Genomic DNA, 22,320 nt, shown 5'->3' with positions numbered 1-22,320 from the left:
AAAACTGCCAGACCATTTTCCAGTGTGGCTGTGCCATTTTTGCATTCTCACAACCCATATATGAAGGTTGCAGTAGCTTCACAACCTCTCCAGCAATTGGCATGGTTAATATTATTTTAGCCATTCTAATAAATATGGAGTATCTCACTGATATTTTAATTTGAATGTCTCTAATATATAATTATGTTCACCACTTTTCATGTGTTTATTGGCAGTTCTTATCTTTTCTTCGTTTAAATGCCCAAATTCCTTTGCCCAGTTTTTTTTCTTTTGTGTGTGTTCTTGTGTTGTTTTTAAATTTTTTGCTCATTTTAAAATTTGATATGGTTTATTATTGTTCAGTTTTGAGAAATTTTTATAGGTTCTGGATACAAGTCCTTTGTTGACTATGTGATTTGTAAATATTTTCTTCCAATCTCTAGCTTGTCTTTTCATTCTCTTAATAGTGTTACAACCCCTGCCTTTTAATTAGTGTATTTAGACCATTTACTTTAATGTAAATACTGGTAAGTTGACTTTAAGTTTGTGAAGTGAAAGTCGCTCAGTCGTATCCAATTCTTTGTGACCCCATGGACCCCACAGAATTCTCTAGGCCAGAATACTGGAGTGGGTAGCCAGCCTTTCCCTTCTCCAGGGGATCTTCCCAACCCAGGGATCGAACCCAGGTCTCCTGCATTGCAGGAAGATTCTTTACCAGCAGAGCCACAAGGGAAGCCCAGAAATACTAGAGTGGGTAGCCTATCCCTTCTCCCAGGATCTTTTCCAGGAATCAAACTGGGGTCTCCTGCATTGCAGGTAGATTCTTAACCAATTGAGCTATCAGAGAAGCCGACTTTAACACTTTATTTGTTTTCTGTTTGTTTCCTGATTTTGATTCCTCTCTTTCTCATCTCTCATTTCTTTAGTGCTGGGTCTCCCCATGCTTTCTAGTTTCTGAGACTCCAATTAAATATATATTTAACACATTCTTTCAGATTCTTTCCTGTTTCCTAAACTCATTTTCTTTTTGTCTCCCTGTGTTGTATTTTGGTAATTTCTTCATCTGTCTCTGAATTCATTAATTGCCTCTTCATCTGTGTCTATTAATTTTAATAAATTAATAAAAATTAAATTAATTAAATATATATTTATTTGGAGTCTTAGAAAGAGAAACTAGAAAGAATGGGGAGAGAAATCTACCTGCTCATTCTTGATAATCCACTTGCTCTTTCATTTTTCAATCCTCATTTCTTAAATCATATTACACATACTTCTGTGTTATTTTTAAAGTCACTCAGTGGTGCCTGACTTTGTGACCTCATGGACTGTAGCCCACCAGTCTCCTCTGTCCATGAGATTTGATCCCTGGCCAGAAAATTAGATTTGACATGCCCCAACTAAGAAAGATCTTGCATGCCTCAACTAAGACTTGGGTGCAGTCAGATAAATAAGTAAATATTTTTTTAAAAAAAAGAACTCAGCAAAGATGACAGAGCTGTAGGGACAGTTGCCATCCACAGGCCCTGTCCCTTCACACCTCTAAGCCCCAGTCTCCTGCAGATTCTGACCCTGGAATCTCCAATCCCCCAAGTTGGGCCTGAACTATGCCTGAGTGCTACCTTACAGAATTTGAATAATTCAGGTCCCAGTGACCTGAGGTGTCAGTTTCAGTTGCTCTGTTCCTATGGACACAGGTGTCCTAACTCTGTAATTAAGCTAATAAAAGGAAAAGGGGGCCGGGCCTGCTGTCCTGTGCCTCGGAGGGACAGAGTCCCGGCCCCCCCGTACTGCTGAGAATGCACCAGGCTCACCTAGAGTGGTGAGGGGAAGGCCTTAAGGAAGTCCAGGGAGCTGAAACAGAGGTAGGAGAAAAGGAGAGAAAGTGGAAAGAGGAAGACCAGGATCAGGGAGGCAGAGGGACGGAGAGCAAGACGTAGACGGTTTAGGGGACAGAGAACAGGCCAGAGGCCAGGAGAGGCAAAGACCAGCAGAGAAGGAGAAACAGTAGATGCCAAGGCCTAAGTACTTAAATTCCAGGGCCGATACAAATAGAGGGTGAGGTAGCTGGAAGGGCTGCAGGGCTACCTGGAGGTTAACTGTGCCCAACAGAGATCCCAGTCTTCCTTCTGACTTCCAGGGACTGTCCACACCACGCTTGCCAGCAGGGCCTGGCACTGCCACAGGTCAAGCCAGGAGGCTCACTCCCAGAGATCTGCCCCTCCTCTGGCTGTGGCAAGGCCATGAGGCCCGGAAGCCACCACCTCAGCCTCGGCCTCTCTGTCTCCAGCCTGGGCCTTCTGCTCCTGCTCCCACTCCTTCCAGGTATGAAGCTCAGTAGACCAGTCCTGGCTTCTCTGGGCATTGCTGTTCTTCCCCTCCTCCCCAAATCTCTCTCCACATGCTCTCTCTTCATTCCTGTGCTGGGAAAAAGCTCCATTTGGCGAATTTGGAAGAGTGGGAGCTGAAGAGGGCAAGATGGGGCTTGCCTAGCTGGGGTGCGAGCAGTTGGGGGCGCTCCCAGGGATAGGGCGGGAAAAGCCAGGTGGACCAGATCATGAAGGGTGAGTTGGAGCTTTATCTAACAGGCCTGGGGAGCCATGGCTCAGACAGTAAACAATCTGCCCGCAATGCAGGAGACCCAGGTACCATTCCTGGGTTGGGAAGATAGATGCCCTGGAGAAGGGAATGGCAACCCACTCCAGTATTCTTGCCTGGAGAATCCCATGGACAGAGGAGCCTGGCAGGCTAAAAAGTTCACAGGGTCACAAAGAGTTGGACACAGCTGAGCAACTAACACTTTCACTTTCTTTCAAGCAGCTACTGATCTAGCTGAATGTGTCTCTTTAAAAGCGTGATATCTCAGGAGCTTCCCTGGTGGTCCAGTGGTTAAGATAGCGCTTCCAATGCAGGGGCCATGGGTTGGATCCCTGGTCGGGAACTAACATCCCCCATGCTATGTGGCACCTGGGACTCTTGTGGTCTAATCCAGCATCTGTGGTGGGGCAGGCAGAATCCAGGTACTTAGGAAGGGGCAGGTGGAGCAGAAACCCATCCGCCTTGCTTCAGAAGACAGTAACTATTCACACTACAGCCTCATTGCATCTGTCCCGGAGGCAGGCAGGGAAGAACTAGAGACAGAACAGGGAGTTAGACAGCTGTGAGACAGCGAAGGCACTGACAGGGCCTCAGTCTTGTGGAGAGTAGAGGGTGTGAGCCGAGGCCCCTGCCCCGGGGCCTCCGTGGACACCCCTTCTTACTGGTCCTCTAGAGTGCTTGGGAGCCGAGGGCAGGCTGGCACACAAGCTGTTCCGAGACCTCTTTGCCAACTACACAAGTGCCCTGAGACCTGTGGCAGACACAGACCAGGCCCTGAATGTAACCCTGGAGGTGACACTGTCCCAGATCATCGATATGGTGCGTTGCTGTACAACCACAGAGTGTGCTGGAATGGTTGGAGGAGGAAGGAATGGGAAAGGAATGGGGGACGAGGAACTTCCCTAGTGGTTCAGTGGTTAAAACTCCAAGCTTCCACTGCAGCAGAGCATGGATTCTGTCTCTGGTCAGAAAACTAACATCCCGCATGCTGCGTGGTGAGGTTAAAAAAAAAAAAAGGAATGGGGAATGGGAGACTAGGATTACTCTCCAAACAATTCTTTCCTAGAAACATTAATATAACAGCTACCACGTGTTGGCTATTAACCACTGGGTATCCACAATGTGCCCAATACTTGCACACTCGAGTTTCTGACTAGCAGAGATTACCACCCATGTCACTGCAGAGGAAACTCAGGCCCAAGGGAGAAGGGCCTGTCAAGGTCACACAGCAAGACTGTGTGGGGACCGGACTGTGTGGGCAAGTCAGGTCTGGGGGTGCTGACCAGAGCTCTGCAGTTGAGTGTGCACACACAGGGCAGGGCATGCACAGACGTGTGTCCACATCTATGCCTGCTCTCTGCCCCCAATTAGGATGAGCGGAATCAGGTGCTGACCCTGTACCTGTGGATCCGACAGGAGTGGACAGACGCCTACCTACGATGGGACCCTGACACCTATGGTGGTCTGGATGCCATCCGCATCCCCAGCAGTCTCGTGTGGAGGCCGGACATCGTACTCTATAACAAGTACTGCCTGCCTGGGTCCCTCCCCTCCACCCAAGAGATGCCCTTGGCTCTGGGGATGCACTTATCTCCCCATCCCCCACACCAAACCTGACTCTAGGGTGCCCAGTAAGCTTTGCCCTGGGAGCCTTCTAAATGGCCAGGAACGTGTCGGCAGTGGTGGCTGTGTGGTGCAGGAGGACTTCCTGACACCACAGCTCATGGCAACGACCTACTGGGGGGACCTCACAGTCCCTTGATAGCACCCCCAAGCCAACCCAGGCTGAATGTCTCCCAGGAACCCTCTGTGTGGTTCAGGACTAGTTCTATATCCCTCGCAGCCAGGGTTCTGGGGCACAGGTACCTCTTTATGTCACATTTCACCCTTCTGGGCTTGAGTCCGCACATTTTCCCCAGGGCCGCTCCAGGCACTTTGCAGATGGCACCCAAGAAAAGTTACCGTGCATCCCGCGTCCCCTTTAGGACTAGACCTGTCTCCTTCTGGGCCCTGCAGGCCCTGGCCCCATTAGGCCTCCAAAGACACAGAGGGCCCTCTGAGTCCCCCAGAGGGTTGGAGTCGCACCCCCTCCAAGGGTCAGCCCCGACATCCAACGCTGCGGCGCCTCAGGGAGCCCCCACCCCCAACCCCTGCCCGCAGGGCGGACGCGCAGGCCCCGGCCTCGGCCAGCACCAACGTGGTCCTGCGGCACGACGGCGCCGTGCGCTGGGACGCGCCGGCCATCACGCGCAGCTCCTGCCGCGTGGACGTGTCGGCCTTCCCGTTCGACGCGCAGCGCTGCGGCCTGACCTTCGGCTCATGGACACACGGTGGGCACCAGCTGGACGTTCGGCCGCGCGGCGCCGCCGCCAGCCTGGCCGACTTCGTGGAGAACGTGGAGTGGCGCGTGCTGGGCATGCCAGCCCGGAGGCGCGTGCTCACCTACGGCTGCTGCTCCGAGCCCTACCCGGACGTGACCTTCACTCTGCTGCTGCGCCGCCGCGCCGCCGCCTACGTGTGCAACCTGCTGCTGCCCTGCGTGCTCATCTCGCTGCTGGCGCCGCTCGCCTTCCACCTGCCCGCGGACTCGGGCGAGAAGGTGTCGCTGGGCGTCACTGTGCTGCTGGCGCTCACCGTCTTCCAGCTGATCCTGGCCGAGAGCATGCCACCGGCAGAGAGCGTGCCGCTCATCGGTGGGCTCCGAGGGCCCCAGGGTGGCCAGAGAGGGGCTAGCGGGGAGGTTGCCCCCCACCCCGGGGGCTGGCGCATGTGGCCCTCCGCAGGTGCAGGGGCCATAGCCGGACTGGCCTGGGTCAACTGAGGCACCCCGCTGAGCATCTTGGGGCCCGGCCTTGTTCTGAAATGGAGGGGGAAGAGATAGGCCCCTTCCTGGGAAAATAGCCCTCCCCTCACTTGTAGGGGTGGAGGAAGGAGTTGGTCTCTTTTGGTTTTTTAATTGTATTTATTTATGTCTGTGCTGGGTCTTCACTGGCGCATGAGGGCTTTCTCTAGTTGTGGAGAGTGGGGGCCGCTCTCTGTGAGCACGCAGATTTCAGTAGTTGTGGTGCACGGGCTTAGCTGCTCGGCAGCCTGTGGAATCTTCCTGGACCAGGGATGGAACCCCCCTGTCCTCTGCACTGGCGGGTGGATTCTTACCCACTTGTGCCACCTGGGAAGTCCAGGAGTTGGTCTTTATTCAAGGACTTGTTGGAGGATGATCGACATTTACCAGTATTAGAATAATAGGTGAAACCTTTTAAGTACTCACTGCATGCCAGACATTCTCTCGAACACTTCAGTTGAGTTCAGTTTAGTTGCTCAGTCGTGTCCGACTCTTTGTGACTCCATGAATTGCAGCATGCCAGGCCTCCCTGTCCATCACCATCTCCTGGAGTTCACTCAAACACATCCATTGAGTCGGTGATGCCATCCAGCCATCTTATCCTCTGTCGTCCCCTTTTCCTCCTGCCCCTAATCCCTCCCAGCATCAGTCTTTTCCAATGAGTCAACTCTGCATGAGGTGGCCAAAGTACTGGAGTTTCAGCTTTACATCATTCCTCCCAAAGAACACCCATTTATTAACTCAGGGGAGCAGCACCACAGACCTGTGTGCATGCGTGCTAAGTCGCTTCAGTCGTGTCCGACTCTGTGTGACTGTAGCCTGCCGGACTCCTCTCTCCATGGGATTCTCCAGGCAAGAATACTGGAGTGGGTTGCCATGCCATCCTCCTGGAAATCTTCCCAACCTAGGATCGAACTGGAGTCTCTTATGTCTCCAGCATTGGCAGGGGGTTCTTTACCACTAGCGCCACCTGGGAATCCACCAGGAAGGTTCTATTGTAACTTGCCCAGGGCATGGTTGTTCTATTTAAGAGTGTGACTTTCAGGGGACTGTGGGTGAGTCCAGGGAGGGTATCAACCAGGGAGCAGGAAGCTTCTGAGAACCAGATGTGGGGATGTGGGAGGGGAGATGTTGGCCCTTACCTCCTTCCCACTTTCTTCCATTTTGCTTCGAGGGTCCTGAGAGCCTGATGGGGGATGCGCTCATTCCTTCTTGTGTTCAGGCAGCTGGGGAGCTCTGGCCCCCTGAGCTCTTGTTTTGGGCCTCAGTTCCATTTCTCTCTTTTGCAGGAAAGTACTACATGGCCACCATGACCATGGTCACCTTCTCCACGGCGCTTACCATCCTTATCATGAACCTGCATTACTGTGGTCCCAGTGCCCGCCCCGTGCCAGCCTGGGCTCGGGCCCTCCTGCTAGGACGCCTGGCACGGGGCCTGTGTGTGCGGGAACGAGGGGAGCCCTGTGGGCAGTCTAGACCACCTGAGTCATCCCCCAGTCCCCAGCCTCCTGACAGAGGCACTGGCCCCCCAGCAGGTCCCTGCCGTGAGCCCCGGTGTCTGTGCCGTCAGGAAGCCCTACTGCGTCACGTGGCCACCATCGCCAATGCCTTCCACAGCCACCGGGCTGCCCAGCGCCGCCATGAGGACTGGAAGCGCCTGGCCCGGGTCATGGACCGTTTCTTCCTGGGCATCTTTTTCTCCATGGCTCTGGTCATGAGCCTTCTGGTGCTGGTGCGGGCCCTGTGAGTTCCGGGGGTCTGCTGCAGCCACAGCACCTCCAGATGGGTTTGGATCAGCCAGGCCAGGTGGTGGTCGACCCTCAGGCCACCCGGCGTCTCTCCACTGGGCCTAGGAGCCTGGGACATCCTCTCTTCAGCACTACTCACTTCATGGACCAAGAATATTCATCGTCTCCTCCAGACTCTAAACTCTAAGGGAAATCAGAGCTTGCTGCACCCCTGATTCCTGCAGAGGAGGAACTCTGAGAAGGGTCAAGATCGAAGTGCAGTTTGGGAGGGACAGAACTGAACTTCCGTGCTGAGTTTAGGCACTTTCAGTGGGGAGCGTGCAGGCATGACAGCCCTGCCCCATTTCCTGTCTTCTCTTCCTTCCCCTGTGGCTGCTGTTAGAGAGACTCTGTCTAGCCTGACCCTGTCTAGGGGCTCAGAGAAGGTGACTGGGGATTCAGGGTTCCTGGTCCACTTTCCACAGCAGGAGGCCACATAAGGACTTGGCCCCAAAGCTCCAGCTCATAATAAAGTAATGTGTGCCTTGCATCTCCTCCGTGTCCTGTCTTACCCTTAGGCTCTTGGTGCTGCAAGTTGGGAATCCAGCCTCTTAGGGACCTGAGGACCCATGAATCAGAGTGGAAATTACATCTTTGCTGATAAGAAAATGATTAGCATTTGACTGAGATCCCTAAAGGTCTCTCTGCTGTTTCCCTGCTCTCTCCTCTCTGGATTTAGGTCCAATCCTTCTGCGTTCTCACTGTGTGAGCATCACACAGTGACGTCCAGAGAGCTTGACGGTGCCCAAGGTAGGGGCAGGACAGGGACCAGCCACTCACAAGGTGTTTGTTCCTTTCTGACTTCCACGTGTGTTCTGGTACCACCTGCGTACCTTGGACGCAGTCCCTGCCCTCAGATGGGAGACCAGAGGCAGGGCCCCTAACCTAGCAAGGAGGAGAGGTCAGAGAAGGCTTCCTGGAAGAGCAAAGAGGAGCTGTCCAGGTGCACATGGGAGGCATTTGAGTAACAGCAGTGAATACCACAGCCAAGTACTTTCTCCCTAATCACCAGGCCTCCGAACTACTATAATCTATCTCCAGGTGAGTGATTACCTGTCCTGCAGTCCCCCCACCTCTCTTCAGTGTCTGACTCCTAGACCCCTGGGAGAGGCTTAGTCCCCACATTTTCTCCTTCCTGCTCTCAGGCCTGGCAGCTGCCAGAGAAGGTCCCAGAGTTTCCTGCAGATGGAGTTACCCCAGATGGTGGCCACACTCAGAGCACACATGTGGCTGACATCCTCATGTTGGGCAGAGGCTACAGGCAGAGCCATTCAGCAGCTGACGGATTAGAGGAAGCCTGGACTCTCTGGAAAGACTTCGCCAACAAGGAACCAGAGCAGCAGTAGAAGGGACCAGACTGCAGAAAGGGGGCTCTGACCCACGGCTGCAGGGAAAACAGAGGCAGAGAGATTCAGGGACAAAGTGAGGAAGAATTTAGGGAGAAAGGTAGACAGAGATGAAGAGACAAGGAGAGTCCCACTTCCCTTTCCAGAGGTCATTAAGTTTATGCCCCAGCCTCCTGTTGACACCACTGAAGCACTGCAGGGTGAGATGAAGTGGGGTAGAGATCTGAGTGAACTCTGGTGAAGCTGATCTTTGCTCCTCTGCCCAGACTCTGGTGGGAGAGGCACTGGTGGAGGAGAGTCGGGGCTGGGGAGGGGGAATCCTAAACTTTCCCAGTGCCTGAAATGGCATTATCAGAACTCAAGCCAGGTTGGAAGCTGAGACTTGGCTGGTCTTGACTCTGCCACAGATGACTCTGTCATCTGGAGCAAGTCACTTCTGTCTCTGGGCCTCACTTTGTTATGTAATGAGGGCAGTATTTCCTGTCCCACCTCCTTCCAGTTGATTATTGCGCAGTAAGAATAACGTGAGGTGGGGGCCCCCCTGGTGTGGTGGTTCAGAGTTGGGCTCCAGGGCCAGGCTGTCTGGGCCCCATCCCTTGCTAGGTCTGTGTGTGGGGCCGGTTGCTTCACCTCTCTGTGTCTGTCTCATCCGTGGAACAGGGGTGATGACAGTATCTGCACCATCGGGTCACGGTGAGGACTCATGTGCCCGGAACCCTGAGTGGTATTGTGCCATGGAGAAGGGTGGGAGCAAAGTGGAGGCTGAGGCTCCTTCCTGCCCACTGTTCTAAAAGCCTTGAGGGAGGAGGCAGGACCCCAGGGTGAGGAGCAGCTGTGATTTCTTCCCTGAGAATGGCCTGTTCCCAGCTGGAGAGGTGATGCCTTAGGCAAACCCTGGGCCAGCAAGTGTTCAAGAGAAGAGAAGACTCATGGCCACAGAGAATCTGGGGACCATCTAGTCCAATATGCTTATGCTACAGATAGGGAAACTGAGGTTCAGAGAGGAAAAATTGGTCACAGAGTTGGGGCAGAGCCTGGGTTAAAGCCCAGGTCTCCAGCACCCATGACCTGACCTTGACCTTGGGAGGTGGTCTGAGGGAGTTCTGAGCACAGTTATAGACAGAGGGCTCCCCCGCGGAAGGAGGAGAAGGCCTGGGGAGAGCTTTGTGGAGTGGCCCTTCCCACTGTCACCTCAGTGCAGCCTGGAGCTCCCTGGGGTCTGATCAGTGACCTCCTGTGAAGGAGGGGCCTGCCCCAGGCCCGGGTGGAGGGGAGCAGGTGTGTCAGCTTGCCACGTATACACCCCACGTATCCCACATATACACCCTGTGGGAAAGGTTAGCAACCCCCACAGGTGTCTGCTTAAGAAAGTCTAATTTTTATTTTAATAAAAGACAGTTGTTTTTCATTTAAGGGGGATGTTCACCCAGGAAAGGGGCCCAGACCCAGAGCAGTCAGCTCATCTCCGAACAGAGTCCTGCCGATGCCTGCAGCCCTTACCTGAGTTACCCAGACGGCAGGGCTCAGACTTGCATTGCTTGTCTGCAGGAAAGAAACAGCAAAGAATCAAAGGCTCAATAGATCTCAGGACAGAAAGGGACCCCAGAGTACCTCCCTGACTAGCTCTCAGAGAAACTGATGCCTTTTCCCCTAATTCTGCTTCCTTACAGTGGGACCACCCTTGCCTGGGTTTGACTAGACCCACGAGCAGCAGGGCCAGGAAGGCCCCAGCCCTCAAAGCCAGGGTGATCTGGGCTCTCCTTCTCCTCCCTTGGCCTGTAACTTTACCTCTATGCCGCACCCACCGCTCCTTCTCCCCTGTCTTGTCCCAGCCAAGGAGGGGCTAGTTTATGTTCTTTGCCAGTCTTCATCACCTTCCATCAAACATGCATGCTCATGATGCTGTCCACAGTGGGATCTGAAGCCACAGTGGACCTACTCCCACTTGAGATGTGCTTGGTGGATCCAGCCAACAGCCTGCCTGGCATCCCTCAACCAGGCAGCAGCCCACAGCCCTTCAGTGACTAAGGACCTGTGCCCATCCTCACAATTACTCCTCTGCCTGGTCCTGTGATGGTGGAGAGGAAAGCACCCGAGAACCCAAACTGCCAGAACCCAGACTGCCAGAACCCAAACTGGAACTTAGCGGGATGGCACCCAAATGCTGTCTCACCACCTCACTGTCACCTTGACCCAGTACACGCACAGCCCAGGGTTTCTGCTCAGTCAAAAAACACACTCCTCTCAGAAAACATGGTAGGGGCCCACACTCATTTCTGGCAACAGCTTCCATCTGGGAGAGAAGCCTGATCAAGGCTGTTTGGCCCTCAGATGGCCAAAAACACCTGTACTGGTCAGAAAACCCTCTCAGCAGGCAAGTGCCCAGCTCTGGCTTAGACTGTGTACGTGTCCCCTGAAAACGGGACGGGGAAGCCCAGATTGTGCACAGCTGCTGGCTGACATGTGCCCTGCTCACCTTTGATGTACTCGCAGTTGTATGTGCTGCGCTTGCCCACGGCCCGGAGGTAGATGCGGGAAGGGCCCTGGGCTGGCCTGCTGGCGTTGATCACCTGGAAGGTCTCAAAGGGAGGGATCAGCACTTCCTCCTCCCCAGGGAAGAAGGAGTAGCCCTTGATTGGGGCCCCAAGGCAAGTCCAGATGCCAAAGAAGGTGTCTTCCCCAAAGTGCTGGGCCGCAGCATCCTGCAGGGACGCGGAGGCAAAGCCCCCCAGCCTGACAGTGGCCCCAGGCCCGGCCGGCCGGAAGCGCAGGCCCTGCACCCCTCGGAACACCTGGTGGCACTGGGGTGGACGCTGGCCGCTGCTCAGCAGCTGCAGGGCTTCGGTCAGCAGGAAGTGGAGTGTCTTGAAGGAGAAGTGCTGGAGGTAGTGAGCCCGGGAGCGACCCGCCTCACGCACGGCCGCATTGAATTCTTTGTGCAAGGGGCTGTTGGCCGTGTAAGCCAGGAGGGCCACCCCGTGCTCTTCTCGGAAGCCCAGGGGGGCGAGCAGACGGGTAGGGCTGACGCCCCACTCGGGCCCCCAGGCCTGGCGCTCCCGCCACTGGCTGCTTGCCTGTGCCCAGCCATCAGCGTACACTTTGTTGGCCTGGAACTCTGTGCGGTTGAGTTCCGGGAGAGCCGCTGCCATGGCTGTGGCACAGCCAGCATACTGGTCATCAAAGGAGGCCAGGGCCATGTCTAGGGGCATTTCTCGAGAGAGGAGGTCTCGTCGTATGACGGGGTGGCTCTGGGCCTGCGAGAGGGGGAGCAGCAAGGATTGAGAAGTTAGGCCCCAAGAGAACAGGAGCCCTGTTATCCAGCTCCCCCCTCCACTAAGCTGAGTGGCTGAGTGAGATGAAGGGCCCCAAACACACTTGGAGGGGAAGTGAAGTGAAAGTCTCTCAGTCGTGTCCAGCTCTTTGGGACCCCATGGAGTATACAGTCCATGGACTTCTCCAGGCCACAATCCTGGAGGGGGTAGCCTTTCCCTTCTCCAGGAGATCTTTCGAACCCAGGTCTCCCACATTGTAGGCAGATTGTTTACCAGCTGAGCCACAAGGGAAGCCCTGGAGGGGAAGGGGATTGGGAACTACCAGCAATGGATGCCCTGAGACTGGGCTCCAGGGCTATCCTCTCAGACTGAGCCATCCCCAAAGGAAGCACCCGGCAGAGTTCAGAAGCCAGCACCTGGGGGATGGGGACAGCAGAGGATGACCGTACCTGAAGTGCTTCCATGAGGCCCATGGACACAAGCAACAGAGACATCACGGCAGGGCTCTGCATGCTGGAGATGACCCTGGTCAAGTCACTCTCTGGGCCTCAGTTTCCTCACCTGGAAAAAGAGAATCTGCACAGTTCAATAAGGACAAATTGGAACTTCCTGGTGGTCCAGTGGCTAAGACTCCACTCTCCCAATGTAGGGGGCCCTGGTTTGATCCCTGGTCAGGGAACTAGATCCCACCTCTGCAACTGAGAGTTCACGTGCTGCAACTAAAAAGATTCCACGTGCCACAGTGAAGGTGGAGGACCCTGTGTGCCACAAGTAAGACCAGCGCGGCCTAAATACATAAACAAACAAACAAAAAACATGAATTGATACCTGGTCTGGGTCACTTACACTGCTTGGCACAGGGTCACAGCATAGAAATGGAGGCTCAGAAGAGAGAGAGAGCCCTTCTTGCTGGAAGGAACATGGGAAACTTCCTGGAGGAGGAACATGTGACTAGGGTCTTACGGGATAAAGAGGAGAGTAAGGCTTCAGTCAATGGAGGTGGGAGAGAAAAGACTGGAGTCTGGAGAGGGAAAAGTGTTAGGGGCAGCAGGAATGGGAACAGGAAAGGTACTGGAGGTAGGAACTCTCACGATGTAAAGAGTGAAAGACACTTTTTCTAGTGCGGCAGGTGCAGGGTGGGAATGTTGGAAAGCTTGGGGTCAGTCCTGAAGGAGCTTGACTTCCAAAGTGAGAGGTCCGGGCTTCCCCTCGTGGGGACCTGAGGCTGAAACAGGGCAGATCCAGGAGTGATCAGCTGGTGAGGCCACAGCAGGACCCCAGGGACAGGCTCAGAGCAGGGCTCCAGGAAGGGGTTCCAGCTTTGGGTCAAGATTGGAACAGTTTCCAGGTTGGTGGTGCTTCTTTATTTCTGTTTATTACCAAGTAATGCATGCTCATTGTATATGAATGAATCACAATGCCCAAGGCCCCCATTTCTTCTTGTCCCTCCATGTCCCCTTTGCACTATTATCCAGGCCTGCTGTTTTCCTGGTAATGGGACCCTTCAAGACCTTTTTTGATGTACATACAAATAATATAATATTTAAGTATATATACACACATAGTTTTCTGTGTGCAGCCTATTTTTGGTTTTCTTACTGTCACTTTTTTCAAAAAGAAAAAGGAAACATGCTTACACATACACGTTCTGCAACATTTTCCCAGGAAATAATGTACCATACACTTCCTTCCATGTCATACATGCGTATCTACCTTGTTCGTTATAATGGCAGCATGGAATTTCATAGTAGAGTTAGTCCACAATTTATTTAACCATTTCCTTATTGACGGGCACTTAGTGTTTTTTCCTCAGTCTTTGATATTGCACGTGATACCGCAGTGATCAGTTACGTATATAAATCCTTATCTACTTGTCTGCATGTTTTTAAAGGAAAGATATCAAGGTGATATTTAAAGGATCTGAATAGTGTTCCTTTAGATAGCCACTGCCAAGTTGCCATCCAAAATGTCCCTCTTCACCTCCCACCAACAGTGGACAAAAGTGCCCTTTTCTCCAAGTCTTTGCCAACACTGGCCATTATGAATCCCTTAATTTCCATTTAACTGGTGGGCACAAATGGTATCTAATTTCTAATTTACCTCTTGGCTCACTAGCAGGGTGAATCATAATGTTATTTTGGGGGGGAGGGGTACACCTGAGGTGTAGCCTGGCATGCTGCAGTCCTTGGGGTCGCACAAACACACAGGCTGTGAAATGTGGCAAAAAAAAGTAAATAACATTATGATTCATCCTGCTAGTGAGCCAAGAGGTAAATTCCCCAACTTGGGATGGAATCCCGGGCCCTCAGCAGTGAAACTGCAGAGTCCTAAGCACTGGACTGCCAGGGAACCCCCATAGCTTTATTTTTTAATATTATTAAGTTTTAAGTTTCAAAAAGTAGTACATTTTCATTTTTCATAATTTATAGTCCACAAGGCATGCAGTGAAATGTCCTTCTCTCTGATTCCTCAACCCCATCCCCTCTCCCCAGAGGTACCAGTGTTCCCATTTCCTGTCATCCTGGCAGAGATACTCTAGGTGCATATCAGCAGATTCTTAGGTATTTCTGTTTTCCCTCTTTTATCCAAACCATAATATAGTTAGTGGTTTTTTATCTGTGGAGATCTGATGAAAACTGAAAGTTCTCAGAAGATGGATCTGTGTGCCTTCACACAGACTTTACACAACTCTCAGGGTGGATGTACACCCTCCCTAGTCTTGCTTAGGTTAAGCATCCCTGCTCCCTAATCCCCTCTTGGTGGGACCTAAGTTTTGATAGATCAATGACCCTAGGACATGGAAATGTTCTGTGAGTATAATTTTATGTTTCCCAATCTAAGATCTTATCACTGCCAATTCACAGTTTAAATTGAGGTGTGAGCCTCTCTGGGCAAGGGAGTTAACAGCAGGTTATCAAATTTAACATGTTCCAAACTGAACTCCTTATCTTCCCTCCCTCAAAACCTGCTTATTCATTCATTCAACAAAATAATAATTTAATTAATTAGTTTGTATTTGGCTGTGCTGGGTCTTCGTTGCTACACGGGCTTTTCTCTCCTCGCGGCGAGCAGGGGTTACTCTCTAGTTACGGTTTTCAGGCTTCTCACGGCAGCGTCTTTTCTTGTTGTGGAGCACTGGCTCTAGGGCACTAGGGCTGCAGTAGTTGCCGTACCCAGCCTCCAGAGCACAGGTTCAGTAGTTGTGGTGCACGGGCTTAGTTGCCTTGTGCACCATATGATCAGGGATCCGGGATCTTCCCAGATCAGGGATCAAACCCATGTCTTCTGCTTTGGCAGGTGGATCCTTTACCACTGAGTCACCAAGGAAGCCTCTCAACAGAAAATTCTTGAGCATCCTGTAATGTGCCAGGAGCTGAGGATAAAACTGTGATCACGAAACAAAAACAAAACCCACATCCCTGCTTCTTTAAACTCTTTTAAGATGGAGACAGAACTGGAATGGGGAATTTCAAGTAGCATGTGATGTATGTTACAAGAAGCCAAAGAGCCTGATGAAGACACTTTTGCACCAGAAGTGGGTTTAAATGATGAGCTGTCTAGAGGAGAAACGGAGTAGATAGAATTGAAAATGGCATCACAATGGGGACTAAAGCATGAAATACTGCTCCCTAGTTCCAGGATAGAATGTGAATGGGCAGAGTATATAGCAGCAAAAAGCTACTTGAACTCTTGTGGTCTTTTGGAATCCCCCAAAGAAACCTGAACTTCTATAATAGAGCCTCTTCTTATGGAAAATCCAGTCCATGGGTTTACTGGGGACTTTCCTAACTCTGTACCCTCATGAGGGGAACATTAGACCCCCAAACCAGTACTCTAATGCCCTGGTCATTGCGATTGGTTAACGTTTGGACACATAACCTAAGTGAGAAACTCAGAGTCCTTCCTGGGATTTGATATTCTTAATAATAGATGGATGCAGTATAAAAGAGTATACCTGCCACTGCTGATTCATAGTATTGCCTCAGCTCACCTTCAGGTTGAAACACAGGAGCAATGAATAATTCTCAAGCATCTGACAGCTTCTCACCCCTACTACTACTACTACTACTACTAAGTCACTTCAGTCGTGTCCAACTCTGTGCCACCCCATAGACGGCAGCCCACCAGGCTCCCCCGTCCCTGGGATTCTCCAGGCAAGAACACTGGAGTGGGTTGCCATTTCTTTCTCCAATGCATGAGAGTGAGAAGTGAAAGTGAAGTCGCTCCGTTGTGTCCGACTCTTAGCGACCCCATGGACCTAGTGCTCCATATATTCCTGTGTCCAAGCCTTTCTGCATCACCTGGGGAACTTGCTCAGGGAAGCCCCAAAGTGCAGGAGATTTAATGTTCCCAGAACAACTCTCACCCAGTGAGGGTGGAACGTCAGATTCCCTGGTCCACAGAGGGTCCCCAGAGAGACATAGTTGACCGCAGTGGTCACACACTTTTTGCAGGGGCATTTGTCTCTCTTCTCTGTCTCACTTTGCCACTCCTTTATTTGTACTTCCTGAGACCGCCTTACAAATAAGATCACTACACCCAAGTCCTTGCCTCTAGGTCTGCTTTGGAGGGAACCCAAACCAGAGAGAAGGCCTTCTTTTTGGGTCAGAGACCATCAGAACATAGCCCAGAACTGTTCCTCTAGCCTGGACCCCAGAGGAGCAGATGTGGGCTCAGCCCACAACAAAGAGGCGCCCAGCTGAGGCAGGCTGGCAGCCTGAGGCAGAGCTGCCCATCCAAGCTCACTTTAGCCCATCTACATTCAACCTGAAGACCCAGGAGCATGAGAATAAATGTTTGCATGCCACTGAGATTTTGTGGCCCACAGAAAAATGGTCATGCAGCAAAAACATGAAGCCAACTGTATATCTCACTGCCTCTCCATTGCCCTGTCTCTATCCTGCAGAAACACAGAAATAAAAGATTTTCAGAGGCTTAGAATAGGGAAGGAGAATTATGAAGTCAGACTGAGGACACTGAATCATGTGGCCTAAGGTATTGGTAGTGAGAGTGGACCCTACCTCTCTATGTAGAATTTACTGGACATGGTATCTGATGAGATTTAGGAGATGAGATGGGGAAATCAAGGCTCACACTCAGGTTCCCATGCTGTAAGTTGGAAATACAGAGGAAAGCAGACTACACTTTGAAATCTTATCTTGCTCATCTCAACATATAGTAGATGATCAATTAAAAAATGTACTGAATAAATGATCACATAGTTCAGTTTGTCCTGTGTGAACATAAGACAGTTCAGTTTGTCTGCAGGGGCCAATGTCTGAGAGGGAGCAGAATGGACAAAAAGAGACATTTGAGAATCACAGGTGTACTGAAGTCAGGGAGAGATGAGGTCCCTGGGGAAAGAAGAAGGGCAGGCTGAGGAGCAAAGAGAGTGGCTTGAAGCCAAAGTGCAGGCAGAGTGAGGCACTTCCTTGGGTTTCCAGAGACTCTTCACTTCTGGCCTTTGGGTACCGAGAAATACCCCGGGATCCTTGTGATGAATTTCTCTTTGGGTTTCATCCAGCTCAAGGTAGTTCCTCTGAATTTTCCATCAGAAAAGTGTCATGTAATCTGCCATCCTTGTTATTCATTCAGTCACCCAAGACGATTACTTGGCTTTCCATTCACTCTTCGAACACTAGATTGGTTACCAAGGAGTGCTGTGCAGAGTATGAGTTAATCTTCGATGGTCCTTCCCTTTCCCCATCACCACCTCCCCCACCAAGGCTCCGGTCAGCTCCTGCCTCCTCCCTGGTCTCCTGCCTCCACTGTCGCCCCTGCAACTCCACACTCCCCTGGAGCAGGGAGAACAATGAGTCTGAAGCACAGCTGATGATGTTCCTCACCTGCTTCAGAACCCTTTGTGCCAAACCTGCTGGGAGAAATATCTCAAAATACAGACATGAAAGAAAAAAGAAGGCAATATAAAACAAAACTTCTCTCTTACCCTCAGGACAGAGTGCTGGCATTTGAAGCCTTCTGTGACCTGACCCTCCCCAGCCTCTTCAGCCTCGTGCCCTTCCACCCTTGCTTCACATGGATGGCACAGCACGAAGTCCCAAATGAGGCACTGCTGCTTCCCTCCACGTGCTGGGGCTGCCCTTCTCCTGCTACCCACTCTTCCAGGAGTAGCTCAGGGGCCACCTCCTCTAGGAAGCCCTCTGACTCCTCTGACCTCCTGAATCCCCTGCGCTTTCCTCTGTCACTGTGCTAGTCATACTGTGCTGCCTTCCGAGTCTGCCTCCCCTGCTGGCCTGTGAGTTCCTTGAGGGTAGGACTGGATATGACCCACTCTGTGTCCCCAGGGCTCAGCCCAAGGCCAGGCACACATGAGGCCTCCTGGAATGTTTGTTGAAAGTCTGAGAGGCTTTCTGGGTGTCACTAATAATGGAGACCCCTGCAGAGCAGGTGGATTGATGGCTTAGTGACCGGTTTGGGGGCAATGGTGTGGGGGCCAGAGTGGCAGGGAGGGCCTGGGAGGTCAGGAAGTGGAGGCACTGGCAACCCCTTTTCCTCTCCCAGCTGCTGCCCTTCTGTCCTTCCTGTCATCATGCTCAGGGCACCTCTCTTGTTGGTTTCCCCTCATCCAGGCCCATGATGAACATCCCCTAATGGGGATATTTTCTAGTTTACTTTAAGTTTGTTTTGTGTGAACTCCCTAGAAGTTTCAAAATGGTTTTTGGGCCAAAAGCATTAAAGCTGTGACCTAAGCCTGTGCTCAGTTGCTCAGTCCTGTCCAACTCTTTGCAACCTCATAGACTATAGCCTGTCAGGCTTCTCTGTCCATGAAATTTTCCAGGCAAGAATACTGGAGCAGGTGGCCATTTTCTACCCCAGGGGATGTTCCCAATGCAGGGATTTAACCCACGATCCTGGGTTTCCTGCACTGGCAGAGGGATTTTTACCACCAGTACCACCTGGGAAGCCCTACTGGGACTGGGACTCCAAATCCCTCCCTAGAAGTCCCCAAGTTTCCCAATGGCCTCAGCCTCCCTAGTATCTCAGACCTCTTTGTCAAATATGCAATGGTCTGCATGTTTGTGTCTCCCCAAAATTCATAGGCTGGAATCCCAATGCCTGATGTGATGGTATTAGAAGGTGGGGCCTTTGGGAGACCATTAGTTCATAATTCATGAGCCCTCATGATTTGGGATTGCTGTTCCTATAAAAGACACCCCACAGAGCTCACTAGCTTTTTCAACTTGTGAGGGCCCAGTGGGGAAGTGCTGGCTATAACCAGGAATAGAGCTGTCATCTGACCAGGCTAGCACCCTGATCTCAGACTTTCAGCCTCCAGAACTTTTATATATATATGTATTTGTTGTTGATAAGATACCCAGTCTGTGGTATTTTTGTTATAGCAGTCTGAACAGACAAAGAGAAAAGGTTTCTTGAACCTTTTCTTAATGATTGCTATAACTCTGCCAATAACACCCCAAATTTTGCCTTTCAGAAACAGCTTTCTGTGCCCAGTGCCCAGGAGGAGGGTCGTATGCCCCTTACCTAGACTTTCTCCGGGGCTTGGAAGCTGGTGTTGGTCTCCAGTGACAGCCTCCAGGGAGGAGGAGGGCAGGTTTCTCTTTTATACCACCCCTTGTACCTTTCCCACACAGCTGCTCAGAAATGTGACACTCTCCCATCTATTTCTGGACATCTCTTCTAGGCTCAGGAATACTAGCCTCTGCCCAGGGTGTTCTGGGCAAGAGCTCTTCCCATGAAAAAAGCGAATCCCTGAACCCAGAGAGAAATCAAAGATCCAGGCTGAAACAACTGTCTCCTAATTGGGTTTGCTCCTGCATTCAGCATCCCTGGCCTCAGGGAGTATCTCCTCATTGATCCTTTCAGGTGATGGAGACTCATTTGAGGAGTAAGGAGAGATTTCTGAGTAGAGAGTCTGAGTCCCAGCTGCAGTGCTCTTGGTCATGTGATCTTGGAGGACTTTCCACTTCACTCTAGACCACTGTTCAATGACTAGATTTGAGTCCATCTCTTGGGGTCTTTCTTGGGGTGCCAGGTCTCAGGATAAGTGAAGCAATTCCCCAAAACCAGAGAATGGAGAGAGGAGGAAACGCTGATACCAGATCTGGTCCCGTGTTGTGTCCCTGCAGGCCTAGCTATCCAGACAGTATAGTATCTTCTGTTCCAGCAATTGCCAATTCTCAGGACCCTCTAGGGGGAGAGGCAGGCAGGATATGTAGATGAGTTGCTGTTTTTTCACAGTAATGGAGAACAGCAGAGTGACTCCTGATTTTCTGATCTTGGAGTGCTTTGGGGAAGCCAGTCTAAATTAGAAGGGGATGAAGAACTTGTCTGGATTTGTTGTGTTTGCCTGAGGAGCAGTCCGGTTTCGGGACCACGTCTCTTCTTCTTCGTTTGGTCATGCTTCATGGTTTGTGGGATTTCAGTTCCCTGACCAGGGACTGAACCTGGGCCACAGCAGTGAAAGCCTGAAATCCTGACCACTGTGGCACCAGGGAACTCCTTGGGATATGCCTCTTTTCACCTCCCTCCCCATCCTCCCCTAAGCCTGGACACAGTTTATCTTCCTTTTTAATCTACAGGAAGAATTTCTGGAGGAAATGGGATTCTAGGTGAAATTTTTTACTTGTCTGGCAACCTAAGTGGGTGGCGGAACAAAGATAGGGCTAAATTAATGAGCCAGAGCAGGACAAGTCCCCGGGGTGAGTTTAACTTTCTTTGCCCTTCTCAGACACAGCAGGCGACAGGCACATCTCTTAAATCCTGGATTCTGGACCCCCAGGTCCTTGGACACTCTGAAAGAGGAATCCTGCCACCCCAGAAGCTCATGCTGCCAGAAAGCTCTTCCCCGAGCTGCTGACTGATGGGAGCATCCAAAACCCAGAGCTAGGGTATTTATAGGCAAGCCCAGGGAGGTGAGGGGAAAGGCTAGTGTTTATAAACATAGGTCACCTGAGTCTGAGAGTCAGGGGACTGAGGGTCTGTGGAGGGCCGAGGTTGGCCCCTGAGGATGTGAGAGAGAGCTCTGCATTTGGGCAAGGCTTACTGAAGGGAAGGGGCTTAAAGAGAAAGGAGAAGGGTGGGGGCCCCTCAAATGCAGGAGTACACGTGACCCAAGGAGTTGGCCATATGCAAATTGTATGCAAATAAAGGAGCACACAAGAGGTGAACTCTCAGCAGGAATAACTTTCTTGGTCCTCTCAGACTTCTGGTGTGGAGGCTGGGCCATGGCAGTCACAGATTGCCTGAGGGAAAAACACTTCTCACAGTTCTCTTGCTGTGTGTAGCCTTGGTCTTGCTAGGAGACAAAGAAGGTCCTGGAGAAAGGCCTCGCAGTCCAAGGCAAGGGGAGTTATAGCTCTGGCCCCTGCTCCCGCTGGGTGTCTGCTGTCAGGGAAGGGAGGTGTCGGGTCACTGCCTGGGTGGGGGGCTGTAGTTAGCCATGGACACTGTAGATCAGCGGGACACAGGGGACAGGAGATAGTGCAGCTCCTGAGCAGACACCAGGGCCTGCCACCCAGAACTGTCAGCGCTCCTTCTTGTTTTTGGCCTGCTACCAAATCCAAGGTCGCTCTGCTAGCCACACAACAGCTCAATAAATTGAGAAAGGAAGTGCTGAGACAAGGAATATGACTTTATGTGGAAAGGCAGCTGACCAGGAAAATGGCAGACGAATGTCTCAACTAACTATCTTATAGGAATTTGTATTGCCAGGTTATTTTTTTTTTTAACGGCAGAGAAAGCGAGGTGAGGAATAAAGTAAAAAGGCAAAACAGAGAGGGAGAGGCTGGGCAGAAGTAAAGTAAAAAGTGCCCTGAGTTTTATAAAACATCTCGGAGGAAATGCCTAGCCTATGGAGAAGATATGTTAATCTCTTCTTTTTTTGCAGCCATTCACTGGCATGGGAGTTAGATTATTTTCCTGTGAGCTGAACAGAGGTACTTTAGTTTAATAGTCAGGCTGAGAAGCAGGGTTCTCTGAGGCAGGATTTCGTGTATAATTATAAAATCTGAAGCAACAAAAAGCAAGTCAAAGAAACAGTTCCATCCTAGAGTTAGAGCTGACTAGGAGAAGGCAATGGCACCCCACTCCAGTACTTTTGCCTAGAAAATCCCATGGACGGAGGAGCCTGGTAGGCTGCAGTCCATGGGGCTGTGAAGAGTTGGACATGCCTGAGCAACTTCACTTTCACTTTTCACTTTCATGCATTGGAGAAGGAAATGGCAACCCACTCCAGGGTTCTTGCCTGGAGAACCCCAAGGATGGGGAAGCCTGCTGGGCTGCCGTCTATGGGGCCGAAGAGTCGGACACGACTGAAGCAACTTAGCAGCAGCAGCAGCAGCTTCCTTCTAACAGGCCTGGGCCGCCTCCAGTTGGGCCTCTGACTCCAGGCCCCGCCTGACTCTAAGTAGAGCCAAATCACCTCCCCTCCTCAACCCCCACCCCTGCCTTTATCATTCCTGTGCAGATGGCTCTAAGCACTCCAGGAACCGGGCGGCAGTGAACAGAGACCAATGTTG

The 22,320-nt window shown here is 51.6% G+C and overlaps 2 protein-coding genes across 3 annotated transcripts; one reads left to right on the top strand and one right to left on the bottom strand.

Annotated features, from left to right (window-relative positions):
* Positions 1-768: 768 nt before the first annotated feature.
* On the top strand, positions 769-7,693 carry LOC113905559 (neuronal acetylcholine receptor subunit alpha-10). Of its 2 annotated transcripts, XM_027563049.1 has the most exons (6): positions 769-1,841; positions 2,117-2,301; positions 3,248-3,393; positions 3,946-4,100; positions 4,735-5,267; positions 6,706-7,693. In XM_027563049.1, exons 2-6 carry the CDS (start codon positions 2,220-2,222, stop codon positions 7,161-7,163), a joined length of 1,374 nt encoding a protein of 457 aa, XP_027418850.1. In that variant the 5' UTR covers positions 769-1,841; positions 2,117-2,219; the 3' UTR covers positions 7,164-7,693. The 2 variants fall into 2 exon arrangements, with proteins under 2 accessions (XP_027418850.1, XP_027418849.1); XM_027563048.1 differs by having other exon boundaries at positions 769-2,301.
* ART1 (ADP-ribosyltransferase 1) lies at positions 7,681-19,387 on the bottom strand. Its single transcript, XM_027563050.1, has 5 exons — positions 19,325-19,387; positions 12,271-12,382; positions 11,026-11,803; positions 10,050-10,091; positions 7,681-8,587 (listed from the first exon to the last, which is right to left on the bottom strand). Exons 2-5 carry the CDS (start codon positions 12,331-12,333, stop codon positions 8,490-8,492), a joined length of 981 nt encoding a protein of 326 aa, XP_027418851.1. The 5' UTR covers positions 12,334-12,382; positions 19,325-19,387; the 3' UTR covers positions 7,681-8,489.
* Between the last annotated feature and the right edge of the window lie 2,933 nt (positions 19,388-22,320).

Source organism: Bos indicus x Bos taurus, chromosome 15 (assembly GCF_003369695.1).
Source record: "Bos indicus x Bos taurus breed Angus x Brahman F1 hybrid chromosome 15, Bos_hybrid_MaternalHap_v2.0, whole genome shotgun sequence".
In the NCBI taxonomy this organism is placed as follows: domain Eukaryota; kingdom Metazoa; phylum Chordata; class Mammalia; order Artiodactyla; family Bovidae; genus Bos; species Bos indicus x Bos taurus.
The sequence above is the reverse complement of the archived record's forward strand: the minus strand, read 5'-3'. Positions and strand labels throughout refer to the sequence as shown.

Bases quoted from the DNA above. Each gene is read 5' to 3' on its own strand.
- LOC113905559 (XM_027563049.1), top strand. From the start codon at position 2,220: ATGAGGCCCGGAAGCCACCACCTCAGCCTCGGCCTCTCTGTCTCCAGC. The intron at 2,302-3,247 runs GTATGAAGCTCA...CTGGTCCTCTAG, and splicing joins CCTGCTCCCACTCCTTCCAG to AGTGCTTGGGAGCCGAGGGC. The intron at 4,101-4,734 runs GTACTGCCTGCC...CCCTGCCCGCAG, and splicing joins GACATCGTACTCTATAACAA to GGCGGACGCGCAGGCCCCGG.
- ART1 (XM_027563050.1), bottom strand. From the start codon at position 12,333: ATGCAGAGCCCTGCCGTGATGTCTCTGTTGCTTGTGTCCATGGGCCTC. The intron at 11,804-12,270 runs GTACGGTCATCC...CCCCTCTCGCAG, and splicing joins GCCTCATGGAAGCACTTCAG to GCCCAGAGCCACCCCGTCAT. The intron at 8,588-10,049 runs GTAAGGGCTGCA...TTTTCCCTGCAG, and splicing joins CTGCCGTCTGGGTAACTCAG to CCGTGGGTCAGAGCCCCCTT.